Raw genomic sequence first — 25,217 nt, 5'->3', positions numbered from 1 at the left:
AATTTTTGATGTAATAATAAGATTTCAATCAATGTCTCTTTAAACTCAATAGTTCTAACCTGTGGGGAGAAAGTTTGGGGTTTTTTTGATAAAACATTCGTAGAAACCGTAGCATTGAGCCTATTCGACTGAAATTTTATATTCTCATAGTTAATATACAAGAGATAATATTGTATAAATTTCAGGTCGAAAAAAATTGACAGAAATATTTTTAAAATTAGTTTTTTGAATATTTTTTCGATACATGCTCAAAATTTGTATAAAAATTAGGTTCAACTTAATTCTGTCAAGAGATAGAGCGAAGATATTCAAAAAAGAAAGTTGAATTTTTTTGCATTTTGACAAAATCGAATTTTTCCCATTGACAGCCATGTTAAAAGCTCTCATAGGCTTGACATGTATTCAATCTCATCGATTTTTTTTCTGCAACTTTGGAACTCAATCTTGTCCGAACTAATTGACCAATTGGAATTTTTTTCTTTCATCGATATGCTGGTTAATTAATAATCCAAATAATTTTCTAATTTGAATACAATTCGTTATCAAAATATTACGATTTTAGCGAAAGTTCCCAAACTTTTTCCTCACAGGTTTTTAGTTAATAAAAGGACAATTATCGTTGGAAACAAAGGATCTATCAAAGATCGTCTTATTTTATAGGCATTCACGTCAATTTTACAAATTGTCAGAGCTTTTTAGCTACTTGGTAACTATTGACCAATTCTTGGTACTATCACAATGTATTAATAAATAAAAACAAAGAAAAATAATAACGATGCGGATGAAATAAGATTAGAATGCATATTAGATAAATGATGATCAAAGAAACGATAAAAATTGAATTGGATTCTCGATATTCGATGAACTACCAGGCATCAAATTCACGAAGTATATTGATAACTACTCGATTGATATAATAACCCGTTTGCATTGCATAAGTAAAATCCATATGATTCCATTTCTCAAATGGTACCAAATAATCTCGGAATAACGGTACTAAGAAATGGAAGAGAAAATTGATTAGTTTCGGTCAAGTCTTTTCGATCCAAAAGTTAAATTGAAAGAGAATTTAAATTTACCTTTGAGAAGTGATTTAAGTAGTGAGACATCTTGAGGGTCAGCGAGCAGGTCATTTGATGAATAAAGAAAAGCGATATGAGTCGAATTAATTTTATCTAAAGGATATTCGGGTGGATGAGGTGAACCGTATTTACGAAGATTATTTTTTAAACCTAAATCGAATCGAGAAAATGACCTTTGATTGATCATTTGACAGAAATGAACCATATTCCAAGATGAAGTACCAGCAGGATCGTGGGCCGCATAAACGGGTAATCGGGTTACATTTAATTGCGTTGAATCGTAGCCCATTAGCAGGAACAATGTATTAGAACAGATAAAGTGAAATGGTGGTGTACAAAGAGTACGTTTAAGGTAACGAATGAAACGATTATTGGACAGAAATTCACCACCATGGGAGCGTAAAAATTGAACAGCGGGTTCGATCTTGGCCAACATACGAATAGGTGACTGTAAATGGTCAACCCGTGCGACCGGTGCCAATGCGATAAAAGGTTTTATCAGGTTCGAGTATTCGGGTTTGATTGAGAGAAGGCCAAACATTAAAAGAGTTCCTTGTGAATGTCCAATCCAACCAATGGAATCTAAAAAGATGGACAATCAATTACAATTGTATTCTAATTGCAAGTGGTTTTTGTTTACATGAGATTTTCCAATTATCACCTGATCGAATTGATCTTGATCATATCTTGAGATGGAAATGATTTAATTTTTTACCTGATTGAGTTTCATTCAGCACATGATGGATAATTGCAGGAGTATCATAAGTAATCATCTCATCGAAAGTGAATTCCCAGAACTTTGAATCTGTTGAAAGATAATTGATACTTTTATTAGCAACTAGAGTTAATTGTAAACAAAGTCATCTATTGATCATTGTCATATGATAGTAAAACTAATCATCATGTTTATGATCAGCTGATTAAATTATTTCCAAGGCCGATTTTTGAATGGAAAATCCTAATCATCATTAATTTGTTCACTTATTAATAACTTTACAATATCAAATTGAAAAGGATTATACTTTTTCAAGGTTCTAATCATATTAATAATTATCACCGACGATATGATTCACTGATTGTTATGATTGCTTATTCCCGGTAAACAATTAAGACACTTGAAGAGCTGATTGAGAAAATCACAACAATCAAGGTGATGATTTTAAACAGTTTCAATGTTGACATTGGAAAGTGTTAATCACTCGACCTTGATGAAGATTTTACCGGATTAATCTTACCTTTGTCTGGATTAAGAAATGAATGATTTCTTGAGTAAATGTTACCTCGAGAATTAGATATCCAAACATCATAACCCAAATTGGCCAACACAAAACCTAAATTGTTACCAATTGGATCGTTAATTGTTTCATTTATATTAACGTCATTGGCTAAAATATTGTCAATATCATTGTCAGCTAATCCATGGTTAACCCAATCTTTAATTGATCCATCAGGAGAGGAGATTATAAAATCAGCACCAGAACTTAACAGTCCATGTTGAAGGATAATTGGTTTTCTTTTTTCAATCAATTTAATGTCAACAAGTGGATTAATTATCCGATAAACACCTAATATGTAATCATCTTCTGTTCGGATATGATGAGTTTCACTGATGAATCCTCGAGATTCAATAACTTGACCAATATCACGATCTTCATCTGGATCAACTTTCCAACAAAAGATACAATTAAAACTTAAATAATTAGAAATTAACAAGATTATAAAATAGAATGAGAAAACTTTAATAGCCATAATGATAATCAAATTAAATTGTTAACCATCAATCGTTAAACACTAAATCATAATGATTACTTTCACTTTTATACTTGGATGATTGTGGTTGGTGACTTTTTTTTCAAATGATTAAGTTGATTGTGATTGCTATCGTTGTTGTTGATTAAAGAGTTGTTTTTAATTGTAATTACTTTGAGATGGTTAATCAATACTTGAATTGTTTACGTTCGGGCAAGGTAATTAACTTGACAGAAATACCTTGAAATATTCAAGGTTAACTAATAAGTAAACGTTGTAATGGACAAGACTGTTTACACCATATAATCAGATTTAGTTTCTTTTAATCAACAATTAAGAGACACTTCTTAATTGCGAATGTATAATCCTTGGACAATTTAATTTCTGTATCAAATCAAAAAATAATTTGGTTCTCTTAAATGTATCATAACCAAAATCATCGTATCCAAGGATCATAATTACCCGATAACAAGGAAAGTTAGATGTTGTCCAGAAGTAATTAACGAACCAACTCGATTCCACTAATAACATTAGCTAAAGTGATTTACGTAAATCACTCTAAGTTAATTGTATGCCATTTTTGTCTGTAATTAAATCGTAAGACTATGTAACGATGGGTTGATTGTAAATCGAGAGTCGAAAGGTTTTTCGATTGTCTTAACATTAATACCATGATAATCACAATTTTCGATGGAAAATTTTAATAGATAATCTAAATAATTTTAGATAATTAATTTTATCATCAACCCGAATTGAGCTTTTTTCAATTAAAACTCTTCATACTCATAAGTAATGAGAACACTGTAAAGGCTTCGATCGTGAACTTTAGGTCACTTTTTCGCTACAAAAATGATCATCATTTATCATTGGCCATCTCAAATGTATGGTAAAGACAAATTTTGATGCTCTAATCAAATTATTTGTGGTGATACGATTGAATTTAATCATTGTTTGCAATAACGCCTTTATCTTCAACTGTATCTTGGTACTAATCAATTTAAATGTAGATTAATTAACAATAAAAGTCATTGTTTTATTTGAAAGTTAAAGTGTGTGCGTTTCATTTTCAACAGTGACCATTTTTGTTGCGGAAATTATTGTTTCCATAAGCTATATCAATATCGTGAACCAACAAAGTTTTGACAAAAATGCCTAAATTAAGTAAAAATGATCTACTAGAAGTAATTAGTCTTTTACGGCTTGATGTGTTCTTTTTGTTGGCTATGCTGGGCTCTTCCATTCCATCGATTACCATTAACCAATTAGCACAAGATAAGTGGTGTCTCAACTCGTTCTCGGGAAACCAATCAGTTTGCTTGAACCTGGAAAACTCTGGTACAGAATATGAGTCCTTAAGAAATGAAGTTCTGAAAAAAGCGACAACTTTGAAAATGTATACAACCATCTTAAAGACGATTCCTGGTATACCCACATCATTATTTCTTGGATATTGGATTGATACATATCCAGGTCACATTCGTTATCTCCTAACATTCGGTCCAATTACCATAGTCATTCAAAATCTAATGATTTGGTACCAGTGCATCCATTTTGAAACAGGTAAATAATAGATATTACATAACATTAATCATAAAATATAATCATGAAAGTTCAAAGTATGTTAACAGATTAGATTATCGCATCTAAAAGCCGATAAGGTTTACATTGAAATCTAGGTTTTTTGTACCTGGATTTATAAATAGATTTATATTATAATACAAGAACATCAAGATTAATCAGCCACAAAAACGCCAAGAAAAACGTATTTATAAATTAATTACGCAAAAATAGATAAATATTTAATTATCTTTTCAATTGTGATTAAGTTTCTCTTTAACTTTCCATCTTAATTTAATTTTGATGAAAAACTCTCTTAATGTGTATTGTGATTTAGTTATAACTTTCAGTGTGAATAGTAATAGTTATGAATTCATCATATTTTCTTAGGAGCGATGTCTTTATTATATACATACATTGTACCCGCGCTTACCTCGAGCTTGGTAGCAACTGGAGCCTTTACATATGCAACTCGAAAAACACCGCCCAAGTATCGAGCGATCAGATTCACCGTATTGGAGATATTTGTCATTGCAGGTTCGTTGTCTTATTGGACATTCAATTCCAACTCGATTTTTAAGAGATTGAGTTAACATTTTTATAAATTTCTTTTTCAATAAAAGCAATGCCGTTATCTTCATCTATTGGTGGTCTTCTTTTGGGAATGAAGCCTTGGTTATCTAGTCAACTTCGTAATTACATCGGTGTCATCATCGTATCAACTGCTTGTTCATTGATTGCTGCCATTTGGAGTGCAATTATGATCACAGATACAAGTCACGATATTGCAAAACAAGAAAATGAGACAACAAACGATGAAAATAGTGAAGATAAACCTCGAAATTCAACCAACCCCGATACGATTGATAAAAAGAAGGAGAAAACTTTAACTGAAAAGATTTCAGAAGTTCTCCAATTTGGTAATCTGATTAAAACTGTTCAAACAGCGCTAAGACCTCGAGAAAATAACCAAAGAGCCGCTTTACTTATGATAATATTGTCAATGATCATTTGTAATATTGGCTACCTGGGTGAAACTGAAATTGGCCTACAATTTGCCCAAAGAGTGTACCATTGGAGTTCTGAACATTATTCTTATATGACTTCCGTTATGATCATTCTTCCGGCAATTTTAATTTTCGCTACTCCGGCCATTTTAATCCATAAGTATAATCTACACGACACTGTTATCGGAATCTTGGGTAGTTTATCTCTCGTATCATTGTTACTTATTAAAGGAATATTCTTGAATCAAACAGCTTTTCTAATCGGAGTGATTCCTGGTGGATTCATTGGCCTCTTACCCATCGTTAATAGGACAATCGTTTCAAGAATTATTCGTGCCAATGAAATTGGTCAAATTTACTCACTCATTTCAAGTATCGAACCTGCTGGACCCTTGATATCATCTGTTCTTTATACGAAAATTTTCAATGCGACAATTGATGATTACCCAGGTACTGTTTACATTGTTATTGGAACTATTTGCTCTTTTCCAACATTCGTGACATTTTGGCTCTACATAACAAAAGATCAGTGGGATTTAGTTCTAATTGGCGAAAAAGCAAAGGCAATTAATGGTGATAACAATGATAAAAACAACCAATCAACTTCCACTCGTGGCGATGCAACCTCAAAGAGCACAACTTTAAGCAGCGTCTCTTTTCAAAGTGATCAGCATGTTGTCCAGATTCGGGATGAACTTAACGAGAACAATTAACCAACAACATGGTAATCTAAATTGTGAAAGAAAAAGTTAGATGATTGTTAATTGAGAGAGAGAGAGAGAGAGAAAAAGCTAATTCTTATGAAAATATCATCAATAGAGGGCAGAATATGTTTCATAGTGAACAATTAACTTAAGAGAGATCGCTAGACTTCAATCGTTTACAAAATAAATGAAACTGACGAGTTTATAATGAATACCAATAAATTTATTACCAGCAATTAAACTTACCTTATTCACTAAATTTTGTCAATTTTAATTGACTCAAGGCACTTGAAACCTGATTAATTTCAAAGTTGATGATGATGGTTAATCAATATCGTCATTTATCATCAATTATCAATGATAACATTGAACAGATAAACCGGAAGCTAATGAATATTTTATCTTCATGTATAATCAGTCAGTTTATTTTCCTTGGATTAGTAGAGTATTAATATAATGATAATAATCAACCGATTCCGTATAAGATTTGTTGTTGAGGTTTCAGATATCATTTGATGATCAATTTATTCATTTTAACTTCCGATTCTCACATTTCATTCAGAAAGAGGTAAAAATTACTGAAACCTTGTCGAAATAAGTTCTTACAAATGAATCATTCCACCGGAAAAAGTTCTGACTCTATCAAGAGACTTTAATTGATAAATTTGAATGAGATTCAGTTATAACAATTTCAATGGCGATTTCAACTTAGGTTTGATTAATGACATCATGATAGAAGTTGAATTTTAAACTTATTTCCAATATTAAATCACCACGTGATGATTTAATTTGATTAGCTGTTGATCACTTTAATTATCAGTAAAAGATTAATCACTAATTAGTGCGTCAAACAAGATATAACTAATTATCTTGTTAATCATGCTCAATTTTTTCTTCTCTCGGACTCATCAGAAATGCTACGAATCTTATGAAAGATAATTACCCTGAAAAATTACGAGAAATAATCGTTCAAATATGGTTAAGAACCAATTTCGTAACTGAAAAGCTGCTATGATTTGAACCGATTTAAAGTTTGCACAATTTAAATTGGTAAATTGTTGCAATCAGATTTTCAGGATTAGATTAACAAGAAAAATCAGATTAATTTTCATTGTTGATGCTCATTTATTATACATTATTTGGGTGATGATAAAAAGTCTCACCATGAAGCTGAGATAACTTGTAAAGTGGAAATAGGAAAAGATTTGAATTGTTATAGTCTTTCAAGCAGAATCATTTGATCATGATAATCGCATGGGAGCTCATCAGGGAGGAAGTAAACTTTATCTCACCACAACAAATGGAAATAATCAAACCATTGGGATTCTGCATGGTGAAGAGAAAGAGAGAGAGAGAGAGAGAGAGAGAGAGAGAGAGAGAGACTTGATGAACCATGAAGATGAAGGAAGAGGAATGAAAATAATGTAACCAAATTATCTTGATAGTTTCCCAGGTAACTATTGCTTTATCATAAAGAAGATGACGATTTCATATTTTTATTCCATCATCATCATCATCATCGTCATCATCCTTGGTTACAACTGATTGAATAAACAAGACTGTCAACATCGAACTGGAAAAGTCATTGAGTTCTAATGGTTTACTTGAACAATCTATTGGGAATTTTTGTTCATTTTCGAGGTTCTCTCTTTTCTTTCCAACTATTCAATCATCATACTTGATGTGATCATGGTCAGAGTTTTATAATTATTGTAATAATAAGTATCATGATTATGAAAATATTTCTATAATTTCTGATGATTATTATCTAATTATGAAGAAAAAAATCTAAATTAACTTGAAAGTCTCTTATTGGTAATCTTATTAGAAAATTTTTCCTAACCCCTTGTGTGGGTGTTACGATGAATAATATAGATATTCATATAAAAAATTTTCTTTAAAGAAAAAAATCATTCTTTTTCAGGTGCATAAATGTATCTATTTTAAGCAATCATACTCTCTCTCTCTCTCTCTCTCTCTCTCTCTCTCTCTCTCTCTCTCTCTCTCTCTCTCTCTCTCTCTAAAAATCAAATACTTTATTCAAATCAATTCGATAAAATCTTGGAAAATATTCCAGGACAAAGAGATAGATTGTTTCCTCATATGAAAAGTTCATGAACTGAGGAGATATGAAGAGATTATCATTAGACTAACAAATATTATCTACTGGACTAAAATAGTATAATATTGAATTGGATAACAACTGAATAGATTCTTGATGAATAATTAATTGTTTACGAAAAGTTCTGGATTAACAATTGAACAAGAATTATTATTATTACTTAAACTTAGTTCCCAATCCATTGTTTTTCGGAAACTTTGGTATTATGAGACCTGATTGAATATGGAAAAAATTACGATAAGTAATGTTATTATTCTGCCAGAGCTTTTCGTATCTCATCCTCAATCTCGAACTTTATTAATATTTTAACGATAATCGCCAATTTCATGAATTATTATCTTAATTAATCAGAAGTTGTTCACCAAGATCAGTAAGTTATCATGAAATCTCTTGATTATCTTGATATCTTATTGTTTCCGTGATTTCAAGTTTTCAGAGTCAATTCTCAGAATCATCACCATTATCATCAAGTTTCTTTGTTTTCTTCCTTATTTCCTATTAATCCTGTTAACGATAATTGCTAATTAATATTGTACCAAACAAGACTATCAATATTTAATTATCTCAATCAAGTGAGATATAATTAACTGGATTGCACTCAGTCCAGTTGAATAACATAAAATTAACTAAACCCAATTACTATTTAATTGAGATTCAAAATCATCATTAACTTTCAACCGAAAAGGTTGATCACTTATAAGAAAAGGAAAGGACTCTGAAAGTTCATCTGAATCTAAAATTCCATGATAATTAGGTGTTGATTCAAGTTCATTGACCTTTTCTAGAACAATAAAAGATCAACGATTCGCTTCTGTGCTTGTCATAATACATTAGATAGAAAAAAAGTATTCATCTTATATAATATTCACTATTCTGATTTGTAAATGATGTCTCATCAGAATTAATCTCTATCTTTATCTTGTCATTTATTGAATTTTCAGTTTCACCATGTGACAATCTGATAATAAATCTTTAACCAAAGACGGAGATGAAACAACACCATGTAATCAACATGGTGCTTATATGAGTTATCTAATGATCAGTTCTGGGAATTGGTCTGAACTTTTATAACCTTTTATCAATAATACTCACAATGTTATCAAGAATAACTTATAATTCAATATCAAATTATTTCTTTTTCGTATTATTTGTAATAAAATTCAATAAATATCATCAGAATTTCAATGCTACACTTTAAACTTTCAACAATATTATAACGTTAAAATCTGATCTCTCCCAATTCGGAACCGTTACTCAAATGAGATGATTATCAGTCTTAATCATTTTCCAATTTTTAAATTGATTAATGACAATTAGATTGCACTTTTTTTTCTCTATAAAAACATAATCAGTTAATCAGAGATGATTAAGTAATTATTAATGAAAAAGGTAAGAAAATGAAATGAAAACAACATTAATTCATTTTAAGGTGAAAATGAAAAGTTAATCAAAGTTACATTATGAGAGATTGAGAAGTAAAAATCTATTAAGATTAAACTTTGATTGATCAGTTAATTAACTTTTAATGATTACTGGGGAGGAAAAATTGATTAAACAATTAATTATACAAGTTTACAGTTTAAATCTCATAATCAATGGTAATATAAGAGTTTATTTTGTTAATTATAATTTAAATCAAGTGATGATTAACAATGATGAGCAAATAGCATAGTAATTGTTTCGTGGTATTAATATTATTATATATAAAAAATAATGATTATATCACAATTAGTTAATCGGGTTGATCAAAAATCGGATTAGCAAATTAGTTTGTAAAACTTTTTCATCTCTTTTTGTTTTGTTTTTTCGTATACGGTAATTACGGTAATTAACAATATTAACAAGAGTTAATCAATTTAATTTAATTGCACGATTAGTGAATGATACTAAATTAATCAAATGTTTTATTATCAACATTATATTCTTGATTGGTAAAAGTGACCAGTGTCCTTTTGGGCTCTAAGCTAATCCGATGATCAACAGGTAAAGTATTACAATGGTGAATCCAATTGTTGTCAATGTTAGTTGATTGATTATGTTGATCAGCATAGTAACGATGTTGATTATCATCATCATCATCAAGTTGATTGTGATTAAAATTGTTGTACGTTTGATTAGTTGCCTTAATCACTGGAGGCCAATCATCTTGTAATGATAATTCAGTCTCAATTTGTTGATACAATGGTTTCTTACGTTTCCATTGGATTAACTTTGAACAAAAGTTTAATCCAGTTGAATAATCACTTTGTAAGAAAATGGCTTCCCAAGTATAAGATATACCAAGATTAGCTAATCCCAATGAGAGAAGAGTTAATTTATATTCAATATCGGGTACATCTTTAAACTATTGATTAAAAGAGAGAGAGAGAGATTAAATTAAATCCAGTTAATTTAAAGAGTTACAAATTAAATAGTACAATGAAACAATTTAACTCAGCCAATTGTCATGGAAACAGTTTAATTGAAAAATAAGTTACCCAGTGTAAATTAAATTGCTGTTAATTAACTATTACTTTCATTTTCAAGTATCTCAAGTATTATCATCATGTAAATTGTGAGTTAATTGTTTACTTAATTGTTAATTTATATAATACTTTTCTCTCATAATGTCTCATTAAACAATCAACCAAGTGTAACTATTATCAAAATCATTAGGAAAAAAAATTAAACATTGAGCTACTTTGATATACAAACAAATGTACACACAAACAAATAAACAAGTAAACAAACAATTAGTTAATTTAATTGATGAAAGTAGATCACAGTAATCATATTGGTATAATCAACTGGATTGTATTGTGAGATTTTTTTATTAATTCTTCGAGTAAAATTGTATTAATAATACTTACACCAACATAATCCAATAGGAAACCAGGAGCTGGATAAACGGTAACGATTATAACCAAGGCAAAGTTTAATAATACAACGAATGTGTAAATTTCTGGATTTAATTGTGTGAACAAAAAAAAAAGGGACAGATTAAAAACTTTTAATCGTTGATTAAGTTGATACTTGACACTCACTATTTGTTAGAAAGCTCATTCTAAATGGTGGACCAGAGGCAAAGATGATCGCTGCAATTACATAAGACATTGTGTTGACTGAAAGGATTGTCAATGTCATATGAGATGATTCTGGTCTATGGATTTCGGTTGCATTGAAAACAAATGGCTGGTACCTGGAAATGATAATCAGTTAATTGTTAATCTTGGTTGATTATCAAACAACTAATGATTATGGTTAGTTGTTTGATAATCAACAATGTTTACATTACAATTGAATATGAGAGACTGATCATTTTGTAATTTTATCTTTTGTCAACATTTTATCAATTGATTTGATATTATCACTTAATCGACAGATAAATTGTTTACTTTGATTTCGCTTTTTTTATAATCAACAACAATTAACAATCACTCTTATGATGTTGATGATTACTACTTGTTTTTAATCAGAGCAAACTCCACAATTATTTGATTATTGTCGTTTCAAAGTATTACTGACTGATAATGTCACTCAAATTATTAATAAATTACATTTCTCTTCAATGATTTGTAAATTGTCGTTGATTAAAAACTATTTTCTATGAAAATTAATTGATTATGATAAGTGTTACAAGTGAACTGGATACTTTAAACTGATTAACCAAATTAATTCAAATGAATGTTTGCTTTTCTTGATTTACTTACCAATCTTGTATTAGAAGATATTCCCTAGCAATTAAATAAATAATAATTTGAATGGTCACAAATGAGAAGATTGAAAAAAGTGGACTAAAGTCAAATAGGGAAGGTAAAGGTCGACGTCGGGTTAATCGAGGATAAGCTTTGGTAGTACCAAAAACTAGAGGTGGAAACATGTTGAGTATAATATCAATAAAGACAAATCCACCATCGGATAGTTTAGCACCTTCCCAGAAAAGGATGAGCACTGCTGAGAGAAGGACAAAACAATATGATGCTTGATACTTGAAGGCACCTAAAGTCGCTGCAAGGGTGGCACGTCCCTCGCTTATGAGTATGGGAACACATTCAATGTTTTTCTTGGTATAAGTAAACGGTGATGCAACTGAACTTTCAGCCATCGATAGAGAGATACCACAATTGGCTAATCGTAAGGCACCACAATCATTGGCACCATCTCCACACATGGCTACCTGATGACCTTGTCGCTGAATCTCATCGATAAGGTGTAACTTATGATCGGGTAACATTCGAGCGAAAATTGTCCCTCTATGAACAATTTTCGCTAAAAGGGAACGATCATAAGAGCGAATAAGTTCAAATGATCGACCCTCAATGGACACATGCCATTCACGTTTCTTGATCATTGGTGTTATTATATCATCACCGTATTTCATCTGTGACTCATCAATGTTCAATTTCTCTGAAATTCCAGGTAGTTTAACATATCGATAAAGTGTCTCAAGTGTACCATTATTAATGAGTCGAGCTTCAACTTGAACCACAGAATCAGCTTCATTGATCATACCACAATCACGAGCTACTGAAAGTGCTGTTAATATATTATCACCTGTGGCCATTATTGTTCTGATGCCAACCTCTTTAAGAGCGGTTAAAGTTGGCTCTGTTTCGGGCTTCAATTGATTTTGAAAGACGATTAGTCCATCAAATATCATTGAATGTTCGATTTCTTCTCGAGGCATTTTAACCAATCCCTGTAGATCGACTAAATTGTCGTCAATTATTCGTGAAGCAGCGGCCATGACTCTCATTCCATCGCGTGTGTAACTGGCCAACATTGAATCAAAATCATTTGGAATACTTGACTCAATACAAAAGGTTCGAATCGCTTCTGGTGCTCCTTTCATGAGAACCAAATAAGAATTGGAATGAGCTCGTTTTACAACGACCGCCATTCTTTGTAAGGTAGAATCAAATGGAAATAAACGAATAAGACCAAAGATTAAATCGTTTGGACCATTTTTAAAGCCAATAATTCGATCAGGTAAACGTTCAAAAGCACCGTTTTCATTGACAAAAGTATCATCAAGAAATTCACCTTCAACCGATTCAAACATACGAATCTCTTGTCGATCACCATCGAGCCGTTTATTTCGATGGATTAACGAATGACAATTAGTAAGAATAGCGACCAAATTACCATGACGGTCAAGAGTAGTTAATTTACGCTCAGGCCGAGCAAATAAACCATTGACCGAAGGTATAACACCGGCAATGTCAATACTATCCTCGGTAAGAGTACCCGTTTTATCAAAACAAACCATATCAATGGAACCACCGGCATTGATAAAATTGGTGTCAAGGCAAAAAATTTCCGCCTTGCGAAGGCGTTTTTGAGCATAAGCGTTTATCGAGGTCATCACGGCGGGTAACAACGGTGGAACCAGGAAAGTTGCAATATCGACCACAATGATAATTGTATCATAAAGTGAAGCCTGAAAATTTGTACCCAAAGAAAAAGTGAAAAAAAAGTCAAAACAATTGAAATTATTACAAGACAGTTTTTGGAAATTAAATTTATACATTTCTTTAAATTGTTCATGTTACCCTGTCAACAATTTAATTTAGTCTAATTGTAGATGATAAATAATATTTACAGTTATGATTACCATGATATTAACATGACTACTAACAGGAAATTAAAAGTTTCCAATTTGAATAATTATTTGTTAACTTTGAACTGATTTAATTAAATCTTATTGTTGTTGTTTCCATTGTAAATCAAATCTTAATTACATAATGTAATATATGATAATAATATTAGTAATCTTATTGTATCTTTAATCCCAATGATTAAGTTAATCTTGACGATTATAAAATTGAGATTTAATGAAACATAAGCTTATACGATAATTTAATCATTTAAATCTGATTTAATGGTGATTAATTGTTACATATTAATAGTTTGGAAACACTTATTACAAAATCAAAGAATCTCAAATGACAGATTAAATTAAAATTAGATCAATAGAATCAGTTGATTTGATCGTCAACATGATGATTAGCACCAATTAGATAATCATATTCATATTTAGACTAATGAAGATGGAAAATTAAACAATCAGGATTAACATTTACTCTTTGATTGTGATCAAAAGTTAATCATATTTTTATCAAATATTTAATTGTCATCATAATCATCGTCTACCCACCTTGATGTATTATTATTGATTGTCAATATATTTCGTAATCAAAGTTTTAATCAATCAATAACAATTTACTAAAAAAAGGTCAATCAATTTGTTTGAAATAAAAGTTTTGCTGGTAAAATTTTTTACACTCGAGAATCAATATCATTTGATTAGAAAAACCCACTGAAAGTTTTAATCACGTTTTTAAAACAATCAACTACAATTGCAACTGATTAACATCCAACCTGTTGATTGTTAATTTACGTTGCAATTGTCATAATTAAATTAGGAAAATTTAACTTACCCCAAATGAGACAAATATATATGCAGTATAAGCCATTGAAGGAATACCCAAGATGAAAAAAAGTATCATACATTTAATTAGATCTTGTTTTAATTGGAAATTAACTGGTTTCGGGAATAATATATTTCGTACCAATTCACCTTTGGTTGTTGAATAACCTGTAACAATTAAGAGAGAAAGAGAAATTATTTCAACAATTAAACGTCTTCTATCTGTATTCTAATGTCGATTAATCCAGTTTATATTATTATTAATAAACTTTCCATGTAACTATTGTTAGAAAATAGTAAATATTGTAAAAGTCTAATATCTAACGGTAAATGATTGAAAATGAATGAATTCTTAAATCAATATAATCACTTTTTTTATTATCACTCGATAACTGAATCAATTGTTTGTTGGTTAAATATTGGGATTAAAATAGACTTTTACAATTTAATCTAGAATCTTAATCTTTTTCTGTTTATTATTTTTTTTTGTTGAAAAATTTGCCTTCAGGTCATTTAATCATCAGCGTCTTTAGTTTACAATCGATTTTGATTGAATCAGAATCATAGCCGGAAAAGTTGATTCATATTTTTTCATGTTCATTTGATTATTTTTTTCCCCAATGCCTTCAGGCTATATACGGACACCATGAACATTAATCATGAAATTCAATTGTTGAAAAGAAAATTATATTTGTATTAATATACTTTTCCTATCTCTTTTTAACAATTAGGTTAATTGTTTGGCTAAAGACGAGAAAATTCATTTTGATCAATATTATTGAAATGAAGCTCAACATTCAGTGATGATCCCAAATTATTAATATCGATATGATAAAATGTCACCATGAATATGATGAAGCTGAATTTTAAAGATAATGATTGATTTAAGTTGTTTTCCTAATATTTTACCATTGACAATAATTACTTCATTTGATTGTGATGAGATTAGATTATAATTCAATATTAATTTTCTCAGGAGGATTGATTGTTAGAGGTAAATGTAAATTGTGATGAAGATGAAAATTCTATATAAAATACTAGAGTCAGGGAATGAGAATCTTGTGGAATCAAGTAACTTATACATATTATAATTCATCATCATCATGTTTTGTTCATCCTTGAATAAACTTACCTATTCGAACCACCAAAGCTTTAACATGAATTTTATCTGAAGATGATTGAACATGAATTATCTCAGTTCCACAGAATAGAGTATTTTTCTTGTGGGAGTTTGGTGTATACATTGTATTTGGATCATCGGTTAAGGCCACTTTACTGATCGGCTCTGATTCACCTGTTAACATACTCTCATCGACAGTACATGAGCCCGATAAAAGTACAGCATCACATTCAATGATGAATGAACAATTAGGTGCCAATATAATTATATCACCAGGGACCAATTGGGTTGATGATTTGGAAGCCATGACACCCTCACGAAGTACAACAATCTCCGATTCCGAATGAACTTTTTCTCGAAGAGCCATACTTTGCTTAGAAAAATAAGAGAGAGAGAAAAAAAAATTCCATTATTATTTCTGATTTGATGATTCGATTTCCACATTTTCAGTTGATCAATTAATCTTCTTTGGTCAACAATTAATAGAATTAATTATGGACAATTAAGGAGTATCGTGTTGATCATTTGGTAATAAACTCGTTTCCAAGTAACGTGAATGGTTGAATTTTCAGTGCTCGTGCATGATACTTATCATGACAGAACTTTTCTCTATCTTTATCATTTGTCTTTTCATCACTTTCAATGTGATCAGGGAATTCAATTTCTTTTCAAAAGTTAATCACCATCAACGACTAAATCATTTTCTCAAGCTTAACAATTAACAACTTATCTAACCTGATTAGCTTATAATTAATTTGATTCCATTTACTATAAATCACTATTTTCATTCACTTATTGAAACAAGATGATTTCATGTCATGTAATTTTTTCTTCTTCTTATTTTCTTGATCAATTAATTAGTGACAATCAGTTTAAATCACATGTAAATCAACGTAAACAAACCAATCAGGGTTTAAGCATAAGATTTAATTAGTAATTTAATCAATTGTTTGGTTGTAAATGTAAGCTCTTAATTTTGACTCCAGTTAAAGTTATAACGATCCTAGAGATCACTTTTTGTAATCTTTGTGATAACCAATTCGTGGCTAATTTGATTTACAATTAAGTTAATTTTACGATTTAGATTTAAGCTATTAAAGCAAACAGTCAACAGCAAAATCTTTCAATAAGATAGTGGCTTTGAATGTGTAAATAATTGAATATCTTTTATCCCAGGAAACGGAAATAGAAAAGATGAGAAGTAAATCTTTTCAAACTAAATCATTTTGATCTGTGGTAATTCAATTAAATTTGATTGTTTCAAATAACCATTGAGAGAGAGAGAGAGAGAGATAAATCAACCAAAATTTCAATTTAAATTGTTGAATTTGAATTGAATTAGTTGATTGTCGGTAGAATGAGAAAAAATACCCATGATAACAATTAGAATCACTGGAACCATAACAATTGGTTAACCTGGTTAACAATTTAATCGTAAATGTTGAGCAATAAAAGTGAACAATTAATTTTACTTTCACGAAAAAAAAGGATAAATTATTATTAAATCATTGTTGTTGATTAAATGATAATATTGATTGAGCAATTAAATGTCACCAATAAAAGATTAATGATTTACATAGTGTTGACAATAATCAACAATCAGTCGATTATCGGATCAATCAGAGTAATAAAAAAAGTTTTATCTCTTTGTTTACATGATATGTATTCTTCACCTAATTGTTTATATCCCTTGATTAACCTGATTATCTAGAATCGGTTAATCAGAAGTATTGATTAGTCAGTTAATCAAGTTGACCCACAGATTCAATCGAGCTTGTGTTTTAAATTATTAAATTGGCTTGTAAACAATTAAAACCAACATGAACGCAGATATTTTCTCAATGATTGAATCTGATTACCATGAGTATGAAGCTCATCTTAATGGTCAAGTATCTAAAATTTAGATAACCTTGAATCTGAATAAAGAAAAAAAAGTGATATTGATAATCTGATTTTCATGGAGATGATTATTCAGTGAGAAATTGTTATCACCAATGTTGGAAAATGAATAAACGATTATATTGTGAGAAATGACAACAATGCAATTTAGATTGACTAATACAATCAATTGATTGTGATGGTGATGATCAAACAATTGGATTAAATTGACGATGAAACAAAAAAAAACAGTAATGTAACTCAAATCAGAATAATTTATTCCAATGGTATTCAATCTGATTTTTTCCCCTCAATTATCATAATCTAGTTAAATATTATTGGAATATAAATACTAAGCCAATTCTGAGTATTCCTGTTGAAATATTTCTTCTTGGATAAATAAATATATCATATTATTAAGTTAACCTATCTGCAAGTTGGTCAAGCATCTTAAAGATGATATTATATATTTATGTGATACAAGTAAAGAGTTGTTGAAATGACCATGTCTCAGCTGATGAAACAAAGATGAACAGACAACATACTTGTAATACTTGACCAGAATATTTCTCTCTCTCTCTCTTTCCATCTCATAAATGACCATCATCATCATCATCATCATCATCATCATAATCCCAATTATAATGGTCAGTTTTGATAGAATGTTTTAATTCATGCCTTTTCTTTTTCTTATTCAATGTATTCGTGATAGTAAAGATGAAAAAGTTCTGGTGATAATGAGGTGAACCTAATGGACATGGTTGTCTGGTTGGCTCACGGGAAACATTTACTTGGCCCCTAAAGGAGCTCAAATTATTAAGACAAATGCTTCAATTTCGAGGTGACAAATATATTAATATTTATATACATATTCTCAGTACTTTGAAAAAATGGCAAAAAGAATGATACTTTTTCTTAATATTCTGGTGCTGATACACCCAAATTAGCAAGAACTGGAAAACATGATTATCTTCATGTTAATGGTGATAATTTAACTTCTATTACTATGGTTAAGAGAGAGAAATATTCGTTGAAAAGTTACGTATTATAATGAATACAAGAACTTTGTGACTTGGTGGATTCTTGGATTCTCTTTTTGTTTAATATGATAACAGAAAGTGAATTTTTTCAGAAATTTATATTTACCTTTCTTGTCTCATGAACATGAAGAGCGATTGAAATAATTGAAAACAATAAAACGCATCCAGCAAATTGATAGTAAAGTTGAATCATCCAGACAAGAATAATGAATATCTGGTATACATAAAATGGATTGCTTATCTGTCAGAATATGAGCAAATTATCATGATGATGAAAAAGAAGATGAAAATGAAAAAAAAACAAGATTAGTTACATGATGAATTTTATCAGAATTTCATTGGATATAATTGGATAGGTGATAATGATCACATTAGATCGAGGAAAATGTTTGAATTTTATCAAGAAAATCGTTCAATACATGATGATGATCAATTCTAAGCTCAGTGTTTCCAAACATGTTATTTTTTTCAAACAATCAATAGATTGACAACTAAATTAACTGATAAACAAATTGATTATTTGATTAGATTAGAGTTACAATTACCAGGGAATCATTTTCTCAGTATTCAGAAAATAACCTTCGTTACCAATGGTCAGTGAGTTTAGTATGAGTTTTGTTTCTTGTTTGATTGTATCAATTGCTTTTAATTTAAATGAGAAATTAACTCTCAAATTGTTTAATCACTTTTATGATTATTTAATTATTAATAGACTGATATTGATATTTTCTCCATTTCATCAACTGGATTAGTTAATTGATTAACAAACAAATTGTGCTATTTTTAACCATCACTTTTGATATTAATAGTAAATAAATAATTTAGATTTGAAAGGAAAAAAAATTAACTCATTATTAATCATCTTGTCACGTTGATTAATGAAAATTTACAACAATTAAACTAATTGTATTCTCTACTAGCTATTAATTGATGTATAGTAAGTGTTTATCATGTTAATTGTTGTATAACCAATCTTTTAATTTCCATGATTAACTGTTGATCACTTTGATTGAATGATAATTGATTTGTGGTTGAGTTATAATTAACATGGTTTAGAACTAAAATCAATATTAATTAAGAAAGTTGGAGAAAAACAATCAAAAGTAAATATAATTAGCAGCCAATCTCAGGATATTACATTTTGATAACACAGCAACAATTAACTCATTCACTTGAACAATCAATTTTAATTTGAAAAGAAAAGCTGATTAACTTTATAATGATTAATTCATTTACATTATATTTGGTAATTAATGTTCATTCCAATGGTTATAAAGGTTAACTGGCAATCAATTAAATACAATTAGCAACAATGATTCAAAATCAATCTTCACCATTAACTTAATCATCAAATCCATTATCATTAAATTAACAATCAACATCCTTATTGGTTATAATAATATCAATCAACAATTAAGAAGAAGGTAAAATAAACAAATAATTTGATTTGTGATGAACAAAAAAAAAGTATCGTCTCAACCCTAAGATAATTATCATTATCAATTAATCATGATTAAGTTTTTATTAAGTAATGTAATCAACTAATTACTGCGTAAGAGTCACAATCTAATTGATCCCCTTCTGAAAATATCAAGTAACTGACCAATGAAAATTAGACTTGACTCTTTCTATCAAATGACCACAGGTAATAATAACTTTGAAATGTCATTGTCCATCCACTGAATATACATTATTAAGTAAGTCTTTCAACCTTTCACCTTAGTAAAGGTCAAAAACATAATGGTCATCAAGATAATCCAATTTTATTATTAATAACATTGTATTCAAATGGTAAAGATAATCAAAGATGATAATCTTTTAATCTAACAGGAAATTTGAATGATTATCATGATGATTATCATGTATTAATATATTAATCAATCTGTTAATTGTGTGAATCTCTTACCTGATTTAAGATTAACTTTGTAATTGGCTCAACTTGAATGATAATTGAATTAATCCCATAAAGTGATTGCCTGATTTTTGCATCTGAATTGGTCAATCCTTCACTCATTGAATAGATTGATCCACATTTTTCCTTCTCAAGTCCAGTTAATTTAGTAAATTGACTTAATTCAGGTCTCCATAGATATTTAATCTTCTTATGGTAAAAATATGAAAACTGGGCTCTCTCCTTACGAGAATAATCTGGCTTGACCACTGTTTCAACATACTCTTCACCATAAGAATCCTGATGATGATGATGATGATAAAGTCCAATCACCCATGAATTGAAGCGATGATGATGATGATGGTGATCAGGAAGAAAACAAAACAAGAGAGACACAAAAAAAAGAAATTGATTTAAAATTGTTAATCAATTATCTTAGAATTTTGTGAATAAAATTTACCCTTAGAATAACTTTATCTGCTTGATCAAGTGAACTTCGAGTATGGGTCAGTTTAATTTGATAACTTGGTTCCCAAGTTGTTAACATGACCAAAAAACCGGACGAAAGTAAAGTCGTACACCAGAAAAAAAATGATCTCGTTAATGACCACATATAACCTTCGATGATCATTTCATCATCATCGTCAATGTTTATCCGATCATATGGTGAGGGAGACTTTTTCTTACGAGACATTTTAACTGTGGTCAGTTCACTTGTTGGTGGTAAAGGTTCACGATGAGATTGAATTTCTTCCGGTAAATCAGCTGATGGTGATGATGATGGTGAAAAGTTCATCACACAGAATTTATTATTATTATTATTATTATGACGATGATGATGAAATGCTAGATGAGCACAAACAAAAAGGTAATTCAACTGAAATCCTTAATTGTTGGTTAATTGTTGAGCACTTGAACAAATAATAATAATAGTATCAAAAGAAGGCACAAATTTTGAATCTGAGAAAAGTAATTAACAATAAAATCAAGAAGAGAAATTAAATTGTATCCAAAAATTACATTGAACAATCAAAGTTAATCATAAGCAATCATTGAGAGCATACAAACAAAAAGCCATAATTGGTTTTATAAATTAATCCTTGATTGTAAATTGATGATAATTGATTATTTGCAATAATTAATCAAGTGCAATTAGGGAATTGATACTTTGACAAATTACACTAATAAACTGTTCCTACTAATTAATTGTAAGTTATGGTATATTAATATCTAAAGTTGATCAGTAATTAAAATCAAATTTATTTTCCATCTCAATCTTTTTTTTTTCTTACTGTTATTATTTTATCCTTTGGGGTAGTTTTTTAACCTTTCGAGAAGAAAAGTTCAATGCAATTTCACCGATTGAATCTTGGAAACTAAATGAGAATACTGATTTCTCATGATCCATGGTAATCATATTTTTCCATATTGAGATTTAAACAGAGAAATTGAAGAAATTTTGTCAATATTAGCTTGAAATTTACCGTTACTTTAATTGCCGATCGACTCTCTCTCTCTCTTTTCTTGCTCTTTTTCTTATCCCTCTGATTTAAGATAATAATCAGATGATTTTTGTTTTATTTACTTCTTATCCTCATTAACTATCATCCTTATCATCCTCATTCTCTCATTTAGATACTCTCTCTCTCTCTCTTCTTTTATTACCTTATACTGTTATTCAAGTGCTTTTATATGTAATATTCAACATCAATCCAATTGAATAGTAGACAAATCATATTATTATTATTGTTTATTATTATCATTTGATTGCAACTTATTCTTATCCTGTTTACTCAGAATCATTTCAAATCATCATTATTATCATCATGAATTAACCGGAAATATATTCAATTTGATTTGAGTCGATTAACAATTAATCCCATTGACTGTCTCTCTGTTGATTGTCAAGAGTTGATTGTTACTCTTGTTGTTGTTTTCACCAAAAATTAATGATTGAGGTTAAAAAAGTTCAATGAATAAACTCAGACATTTGATTGTTGCTAGATGATCAATTTGATTGTGTTCTAATCTAATTAATTATCATAATTTAGGAAGAGAGAGAGAAAAAATAAAGTTATAATTGAACTAATAAAAAATCATCTGATGATAACTCGCTTTCAATTAAATATAATGTATTTATCGTAATTGTATTACCATTGATTGGCAATGACATTTGATTGTTTGGTGTTAATTATAATTACGGAAATAAGATCAACTCACTTGAGAGATTGAATCAAAAATTGATCATCAACTTGTATGATTAAATTTGTGACAATAATCAAAATTTAATGAGATGATGATGATGGAAGGTGATTTACAAATGAGATGATGATGAAAATGACCAACAGAAAATAATAGTTTCCAATATATAAAGTTCTGAATTAGCTTGATGACCAATATATTTTCCTGATAACATATTGGTTTTATTAGATTGTCAACTAATCACTAGGTTGTTGATTAAGACACAATTAATTGATTGTGAACAGAAACAGGACACGAAAAACATTTATATCCTCAGTGTAAACGATAATCACAACAGAATTGGACAACTTTGCCCTTTAATTAGTTGGCTGATTGTCACCGAACTAATAGAGAAGACAGAAAATCTCTTTAATTGTTGCAACTTGTTGATGATATTAAAAGGAAAATCAATTCAAATTGTTAATCATAATGATGAGAATCAATTTAATCACATAATAGTAATAATAATCACCAAGACAACTTGTTGATCTCTAATTGAGTCTCTTACTCTCTATTTTTGTTTCCCTTTACAATCCAATGCAATCAAAACTGATTAATCTTGATTACCATGGTTTTCCTCCTTTTCCATCAACATTTTCATCTTCATATTCATCATCTTTATCATCCTCATCGTCTTAACTGTAAGACTGAGAAAGTAAAAAAAAAACTAGTTACTTTGCCTCTCCCAATGAGATCTGTTGAGTCTTTTCAATGATTATTATCATCATTGTGAATTTGTGGTTAGTTTTTTTTTTGCTGTCTCTCTCAAGGATTTTTCATCCAACCACAATTTCCACCATGATTATCATGAGGATTAGGACATTTTCATAATAACAATCTAGCATCGGAAAGTGTCACACACAAGTAAATCTAGACTGTGGTGGTGATTAATCCAAGATGCTTATCACATACGATTGAGTCAATCAAAATCTAACTGATTGTAATTGTGATTAGAAACAATTATAATAATTGCTGTCCAACAGGTAGTTTTAACCTTGTCTTGGGTTTTTGATTAACACTCGATGATAAATGGTCTTATACAATTTAATTGCTTCACATGATGGATTACAATTAGTTGGAAAACTGTTTCATAATCGTAATGTTTTAATTGTTTTAGGTGAAACAAAAAATTATCTTGATGTTGACAAAATCACACAGTCACAATGAAACTGTTGCTTATCATGATGACTGTTGTTGTTGTTGTTGTTGTTACTGTAACGAAAGGTTGACAATCAATGATGTTAACTGGTTAACAACAATTAAGGTTTAATTGTTGTTCTGGTTGTGATTATAATGATAAACCAGACAAAACTATTGAAATAACCGAGTGGTTAACAAGTGTAAAAGAAAATAGAAATGAGAAAATTTCTAAACTTCATGGAAAATAATGAAAAGTTTCAAGCAAAGGAAAACTTGATAAGAGAAGGGAAAAAGTTGATTTAACCTTGGTTGATTAACGCGATTGCAACAATCAACTAATTCTAAACCCACTACCTAACTAACAATCAGTCAACATCAATGATCAACGACGTAATGATTACGATCTTGTTTTTCGCTGTTGATGTTGAATACAATTCGCTTCGTTAAGAATGGAAGTTTATTTTTCTCATTCTCATTTCTTTAACCATAACCAATCAAATCTAATACGATGATGACAATTTGAATGAAATTATCAACGAAAAAATCAAGAGACAGAGATGATAAGAGGCCAGGATATCAAAAGGGATCATGATGATGATAACGAAGAGAAAAATTCAATTCTAATAAACGATTAGCTCTTGTGATTGTAATAATTAAGTGACAATCGAAACCACAACTATTACAACAATGAAACAGTTAATTTCTGCGGGAAAAGTTTCGTCTTGATTTTTGATAAAATTCAACAACAATTAAAACTCAACTATGATGATGTGATTGATTTTTCCCCCCTTTCTATTGTAAATTCAGGATATTATTTGATTGAGATTTTCGTTGATTTGATTGATTAAAAGCTAAAGAAAAATAAATAAGTTCTGATGGTATAAGGTTGCTCTCAACTTACTCTTTACGATGTAACAATTTGATGACAAAGAAACAATATTGATCAGTTATTAATATCCTATTCCGATTAATTGTTGATTGAACTAAGATTTCTCGTCGATTACAATTATCTTATCATGTTTCAAGTATCATGATTACATTGATCTTTATGTGCTCGTTAAATGTTATTGGATTTTTGTTGTTTCCTTTGCTTCTTCCTGATTATCGTTTTCATCATTTAGTTTCAAAAACTTATTGAATTACTTAGATTGTGACCTAATAATATTGGTACCGAAAAAAAATAATAATAATGATAACTTTATAATCTCTTTCATGAAATCGAAAAGTTCTAGTGGTCATCTTATTGCCTAAGGTCAGAAGATTGGAAATGAAAACCA

At 29.6% G+C, this 25,217-nt stretch overlaps 3 protein-coding genes across 3 annotated transcripts; 1 reads left to right on the top strand and 2 right to left on the bottom strand.

The window, feature by feature from the left end:
* Nucleotides 1–619: 619 nt before the first annotated feature.
* LOC128387752 (gastric triacylglycerol lipase-like) lies at nt 620–2,964 on the bottom strand. The gene is made up of 4 exons (XM_053347019.1): nt 2,318–2,964; nt 1,798–1,887; nt 1,080–1,664; nt 620–996 (listed from the first exon to the last, which is right to left on the bottom strand). Exons 1-4 carry the CDS (start codon nt 2,829–2,831, stop codon nt 866–868), a joined length of 1,320 nt encoding a protein of 439 aa, XP_053202994.1. The 5' UTR covers nt 2,832–2,964; the 3' UTR covers nt 620–865.
* An 886-nt stretch (nt 2,965–3,850) lies between these two features.
* LOC128387748 (uncharacterized) lies at nt 3,851–6,340 on the top strand. Its single transcript, XM_053347015.1, has 3 exons — nt 3,851–4,391; nt 4,779–4,925; nt 5,012–6,340. Exons 1-3 carry the CDS (start codon nt 3,980–3,982, stop codon nt 6,106–6,108), a joined length of 1,656 nt encoding a protein of 551 aa, XP_053202990.1. The 5' UTR covers nt 3,851–3,979; the 3' UTR covers nt 6,109–6,340.
* A 3,459-nt stretch (nt 6,341–9,799) lies between these two features.
* On the bottom strand, nt 9,800–24,156 carry LOC128387740 (polyamine-transporting ATPase 13A3-like). Its single transcript, XM_053347002.1, has 10 exons — nt 22,780–24,156; nt 21,020–21,519; nt 20,575–20,859; nt 18,775–18,909; nt 15,763–16,123; nt 14,641–14,798; nt 11,911–13,640; nt 11,245–11,399; nt 11,071–11,162; nt 9,800–10,565 (listed from the first exon to the last, which is right to left on the bottom strand). The coding sequence occupies exons 2-10, from the start codon at nt 21,353–21,355 to the stop codon at nt 10,113–10,115; spliced, it is 3,705 nt and encodes a 1,234-aa protein (XP_053202977.1). The 5' UTR covers nt 21,356–21,519; nt 22,780–24,156; the 3' UTR covers nt 9,800–10,112.
* Between the last annotated feature and the right edge of the window lie 1,061 nt (nt 24,157–25,217).

The sequence above is a fragment of the Panonychus citri genome, unplaced genomic scaffold (assembly GCF_014898815.1).
Source record: "Panonychus citri isolate SS breed McGregor unplaced genomic scaffold, ASM1489881v1 Contig00092, whole genome shotgun sequence".
Lineage (NCBI taxonomy): Eukaryota > Metazoa > Arthropoda > Arachnida > Trombidiformes > Tetranychidae > Panonychus > Panonychus citri.
The sequence above is the reverse complement of the archived record's forward strand: the minus strand, read 5'-3'. Positions and strand labels throughout refer to the sequence as shown.